Source organism: Nymphaea colorata, chromosome 1, assembly GCF_008831285.2.
Source record: "Nymphaea colorata isolate Beijing-Zhang1983 chromosome 1, ASM883128v2, whole genome shotgun sequence".
Lineage (NCBI taxonomy): Eukaryota > Viridiplantae > Streptophyta > Magnoliopsida > Nymphaeales > Nymphaeaceae > Nymphaea > Nymphaea colorata.
Genome location: NC_045138.2, coordinates 25143363 through 25149236, shown reverse-complemented (window position 1 = coordinate 25149236; position 5874 = coordinate 25143363). Strand labels below are relative to the sequence as shown.

General features: G+C 43.9%; 1 protein-coding gene across 1 annotated transcript; it reads left to right on the top strand.

Annotated features, from left to right (window-relative positions):
• Positions 1 to 213: 213 nt before the first annotated feature.
• LOC116245866 (tryptamine hydroxycinnamoyltransferase 1-like) lies at positions 214 to 2920 on the top strand. Its single transcript, XM_031617458.2, has 2 exons — positions 214 to 1435; positions 2366 to 2920. The coding sequence occupies exons 1-2, from the start codon at positions 539 to 541 to the stop codon at positions 2735 to 2737; spliced, it is 1269 nt and encodes a 422-aa protein (XP_031473318.1). The 5' UTR covers positions 214 to 538; the 3' UTR covers positions 2738 to 2920.
• Positions 2921 to 5874: the final 2954 nt, after the last annotated feature.

Here is a 5874-nt window from a genome sequence, read left to right as displayed (position 1 = left end):
ACCCGATCTGGATGCAGTTGAGGCTTGAGCCCCTAGAAAAGAAAACCTGTATGGTGGGCCCAAGAGGGCGATAGGGAAGTGGGTCCCGCACTGCCCGAGACGAAGGAGCTGGGCGTCTCCGGATTCCCCCTTTTTGTCTTTTCGCCATCGCCTTTTAACTCCCCTTCCTCACGTGTGCAACTCTCTTTCATGGCCGTCTCTAACGAACTCTGTTCAAACATTGCTGCTTCGAGTCTTCACTCTTGACAAAGCGAACCAGTTACCTTTCTTCTAGACGCTCTCTCTCATTGCCTCTGTGGTTGGTGGCCCTTTCTCTTTCTCGACGCGCACGCACGCACGCACTCTCTCTCTCTCTCTCTCTTTTTCCTCTTCCTTCTTTCTTTCACCCGCTCTCTTTACATGACTGGATATGAGACTATAAATAGGACAGTGGAACAAGAGAGGAGAGCAGCTCAAAACATAAACCAGAAAAGGTCACCCTTCTCTCCCCATCTTCTCTCCTTCTGAACTTCTGTCTCTGGTTTCTCTTTCTCTAACCATGGAGGTGACCCACCAGAGTTCCTCATTTGTGAAGCCAGAAACGAGCTTCAACAAAGAAATCCCTCTTACCATCTTCGACAAACAGGCCTCCGACCTCCACATAGCGGTCCTCTTCGTCTACAACACACAGACGGCCAACAATGCCAAGATCAAGCAGGGCCTCGCCAAGGCCCTTGCCTACTTCCCCCAACTCGCAGGACGCCTCTCGGCCGACTCCCCCTCGATCATTCTCGACGACGAGTCCGGCGTACCCGTCTTCGAGACGACGGTCGCCGGAAAGCTGGAGGAGTTTCTCCCGCTGGAGCCCTGCCCTAGCCTGAACGAGTTGCACCCCTACCCGGAGGGCTCGAACCCACTTCTCATGATCCAGCTCAACAGGTTCGACTGCGGGGGGCTGATCATCGGCCTCAGCGCCAACCACCGGATCGCCGACGGGCAGTCGATGAGCAACTTCTTCGTGTCGTGGGCGCAGCTGGTGCGGGGCTTGGAACTCGAGCACCCACCGATCCACGACCAGAGTCTGCTTGTCCCCAGGGATCCTCCCACTTGCCAGTATCCCCATGAGCACACCGAGTTCTCTGAGGAACCACCCGTCGGCGACAATGCGGACATCGAGACGATGGAAAACCTCATTGTGAACTACTCGTGGGACTTCATCAGGGAGCTGAAACAGAGGGCCATGGAGGCCAGGCCAGGCCTCAAGCACAGCACCTTCGAGGTCATTCTCTCCCATGTGTGGAGGAAGGCCACCGTTGCCCGTGGGGTTCGGGACGACGAGGTCACCCGCGTGAGGGTGCTCGTCAATGGACGGCCAAGGCTGGGCATCCCACACGAGTACTTCGGCAACCTGGTCTTGGAAGCATACCCAACCACCAAGGCTAAGGAGCTTGTGAAGGTGAGCACTTGTTGTGTCGTTTGTCTCTCTGTTCCGATCCCATCCCATCCTTTTCCTTTTTACAGTACTCCATGTTCTCGTTTTCCACGTCAATTTCTAGATTCGCCAAGATCATGAACTTCAAAGCTTTGCCAAGATCACGAAAAGCCGGTGTTTAATTCGAAAAAGCAGTAGAAGTTCGAGAACTTGGTAGACCTTTAGTCAAAAGAGCAAGATCTTAGTCATGATTGTTTATGTCGGGATGATGCATACTGTTAGGCCTTTTATACGTGAAAGAGTTTTGTCACAGACTGTAAGGCAGAGCGTCAGATGACTCTGCAGAGTCGAATAAGTGGAGATCAGACAAGAGCGACCAAGTTCGTGAACTTGGTCACGCTTCTTGTAAATGGCCCCACAGTTGCTGCAGATGGAAAGTCACGAACTTGGTCGACGCAACTGCTGAACAATGCTTCCTGTGGCAAAAATTAAAAGTGATGCTTAGTTTGCACTGTTAGGTACTCCTTACTGGCCTTACCAAATTTGGTTGTTTTCTTTTACTTGCTTCTCCGAGTGGAATTCTTCTCCAGGAAGCCCTTTTGAGAAAATCAACCAACAGACAAGAAGCACAAAAGGAAGCAACTCCATATAAGAAGAAAACAGATCCTCTCCTCATCAAAAGTTCCCACCTATGAATGCTGGTCCACTCTTTCCTCGTTTGCCACTAAAGGTGGGAAACAAAAAGGGGCCTGGTCTTGATGGATTCCTCAACATAAAGAAAAGAAATCAAGAGAGAAAAAAAAAAACGACGAAGACATGATGACACCCACATCAACAATAATGCTTCTTTTCATAATAGAGTAGTGATTACACAGTTTCCACTATGTCACAAATGTCTTCATCATCTGCTATTATGATTATTTGAGTCGAAAATTTACCTTTTGCCAAAAACAGGAGGGTGTAGGTTATGGAGCAAGGTTAATCAAGGATGCAGTTGCAAGGCTTGGGAGGGATTACTTCCAATCGTTCATTGATTTTGGTGAGCTAAACAAGGACAAAGAGTTGGTGCCCTCACAAGATGTAGAAGACAACTTCTTGGTCCCAGACTTGGAGGTAAACAGCTGGTTGGGCTTCCAATTCCACGAGCTGGACATGGGGGGAGGCGCACCCTGCGCCTTCATGCCCTCATGGATCCCCATGGAAGGCCTGGTCATCATCGTCCCTGCACCTTCACAAGAGAAGGGCAAGGGCGGCATCAACGTCATCGTGACGCTCTTCCGGGAGCACGCAGAAGCCTTCAGACAGATAGCTCACAATATCGAGTGATCAGATCTCCTCCGACCATGAGCTCATTCCTATAATTATTGTTAATTTGTTGCTGTTGTTGTTGTTATTATCTTAAAGGTGTAATATCCTACGTGCAAGGCAAAGTTCTTTCTTTCTTTCTCTTCTTCTTGCCCTTATTTAACAAGCATTAAATCAATAAAGTGATCTAAAATTCTCTTTTCAGCGTCTGTATCCTTGTTGGCATTAATACTCCTTCATACCCCAGCTTTAATGGCAGAGCTCCTGCTCCCAACCCAAGAACACCAAAAAATTGAGCGTGGAAGATTTCTCAATTCTTGCAGTTTAATTTCTCCCTTTTGCTTATGATAAGGAAACTTGCCAACAATTCATTGGACATTCTATCACAACTCTGGTCCAGTGCACGATAACTCTTCTCTTCCCATAAAGCCAGGCACATGTACTGTATCCCTCTACCTCCATCAACAGCACTAAAGTTAACGTAGAGTTCATGAGTTTGATAAATTTGTTGTAGGTCCTACTCGGTTCGGTCACTTTCGCCTTTCTTGGCACACATGTTGAATTATACAAGGACGTAGATCTTATCCTCTGCCACCTAAGAACTTGGGTCGACTATTCAACTTTGTCTCCGTTTATTACTCACTTCTACCGAAGTAGCGACACATCTTATTCTTGTCATTCGTCATTCATATCGTTTGATCTTGCATCGCCCACATGATTTGATTCATCTTCCTCTTAGGTACTGATGCACTCCTTCATGTCAACTCTCACTTAACTTTGTGGTTAGGTTCCACCAAACCTTTCTTTCTTTTCGGTGGGATGCACTTTCAATGACAGAGTTCATCACCCACTTCGGTCGTCTTCTCTCTCTCTCGTTCTCTCTCCATATATATTGTATAATCACATAAGTGATTCTTCTTTAACCTATGTCTTGTTTTTTACTTAAGGTCAGTGAAGAAAAGAGTATCATACATCTTTGATATGACATCATGCGTTGCATCATGCGTTGATCTTGCTGTCGTGTAGCTGACTGCATCTGGTCATTTGGATGGAAGGGAGGGACGCCTACATCACCAAGCAGGAACCTTTTGTGGCAAAGGATACACATAGTATATTACAGAAACAGCCAGGAGGTTTGTCTGCGTAGAGGAGTCGTCTACCTGGTCTACTACTGCATTCACATTCATTATTGAGGTCAGGGGCGGAGCCGAAATTTTTTGCAAGGGTGGGCCAAATGGAGACTGGATTTACTGAACTTATATTCAAAAAAGACAAAAAAAAAAATCAATTTTTACACTAAATTTTTTTAAAAAAATTTGGTTGGGGTGGGGCCATGGCGTAGGCGGCCCCCCCTCCCTCCGCCCCTGATTCAGGCGGGTTTTTTCTAAAGGTGGGGCCTTGTTCAATATGAGTCTATGATTTATTCTCTCAAGAGATTGCACGTAGCTGTGCTTTTCTCTAGAAGCCGGCCTCGAATCTTGTGGTATATCGTTGGATAATGCTTTATAATTATCTTCTTCTTTCATTTCCTTAAATTTGTATATGTATCCACTTGTTCAGTAGACGTAAATGAAAGCAATTTGCTCTTGTTTTCTGAAAAAGCAGATCTGTGCCAGCTTGTATTGGAAGTATTGGAAAATTCAGAAAGTTGGGACACCTTATTGGTAGAGTATTGACCAAGTTGAGTAGTAGGCCGGAATAGAAAAAATATGGCAACTTCGAAGCAGTTGGGCACTTCAACTAACATATATAAAAAGCCACCATAATCTGCTATGCATATTATATGTGTGTAATTGAATAGAGCTTTGAGAAAAATATTTTAACGTCGAGATGCACCAACTATTTCATGAAGCAACATCATGATTTTCTCTCACTTGCAACCATTGACCGGAAGCATGGTGACGCGTGAACTGTCTCAACCAGACTGCAATAATGAACTTGGAATTCCTCCGCCGAGCTGGTTAGCTCGATCGAGTATGTCTTGGCCGATAATGTACAAAACCACAAAGCTTGCTGTATTATTTCTTTACCTAAGTTTTCGGACTGAAATGTATTGAAATAGGATGCCGTTATCCTTAGAATATGCTGAAATGATATATGACAGAGTCAAAGTCAAGTAGGTCAGGACATCGATGATCTACCAAGACAGAGCCACTAACAAGCATCCAGCCATTTTTTTAGTGCATGATTAATGTTATTTTATGTATTTGGTAGTGGAGAATCATGCTTAAAAGGTGGCAAGAAGGGTGGTGCTTTTATAGGTTACCAAATTTCAATCATTTGGTAGGGTTGACACCTGTATATTACGAATTTTACTTGCCGGAAGTCTGTGTTTTCAAGTGGCGGTGAAACTCGTTATATGGGTGCATGATTTTTGATTTTTTCAAAAATGATGAAAATAATTCTGTTTATACAAAAAAAGAAATAAAGATAAAAGTAAAAATCGAAAAAAATAAAAAGACAAGAAAGAACATTTCTATATAAAAAATCACAAAAATGTCCCTCCACTCTTACTGCGTATGCTTGTGGCGCATACAACTCTCCCTACTCAAGTGGGTCAGGAGTTCGATCGATTCTAGGGAGATGTGGGATTTTTACACTAAATAGGTGTTGGGCAGATGTATAAGCCGATCTTGAGATTTGATCTATGATCTTCAACTTGACACCTTTCTTATAGATCTCCTAAGTATAAACTGCGTTACTACTTGTCGTGGTAGATGTCTCAATTCATTAACTTGCCTTTGGTTGAAGAAGAAGGCGAGGTCCAACCGCCAAGCCTCACGTGAATAAATCAAATGAAATAGTAAAATGACAAGGTTGAGACTCATCTAAGTTCTTTAACTTGACATTTTTCAAGTAAACTTCTTATTAACTGCTTAATTGGTGGTGAAAATTGTTATCAAATTTATTCGTATAATGCAAGGTTATCCTCCCACGTTACGTTGCAGAAAAGAACACAACATATTTTACTTTAACAATCATCTACTACTCAAATGTACAAAAGTATAATAATATTGAATGCAATCGACCTTGAAATAGTTAATTAACTGGAACATCATTGCATGGATAAAAGCGTGGGAACTTTAATAACATATTCTCTTCCACATATTCTTATAAGGGTGTGATGTGGGTTGGAAATGTCGTATTCATTGTCGTCA

Coding starts and splice junctions, on each gene's coding strand:
- LOC116245866 (XM_031617458.2), top strand. CDS start 539: ATGGAGGTGACCCACCAGAGTTCCTCATTTGTGAAGCCAGAAACGAGC. Junction 1,436..2,365: donor AGGCTAAGGAGCTTGTGAAG/GTGAGCACTTGT, acceptor TGCCAAAAACAG/GAGGGTGTAGGTTATGGAGC.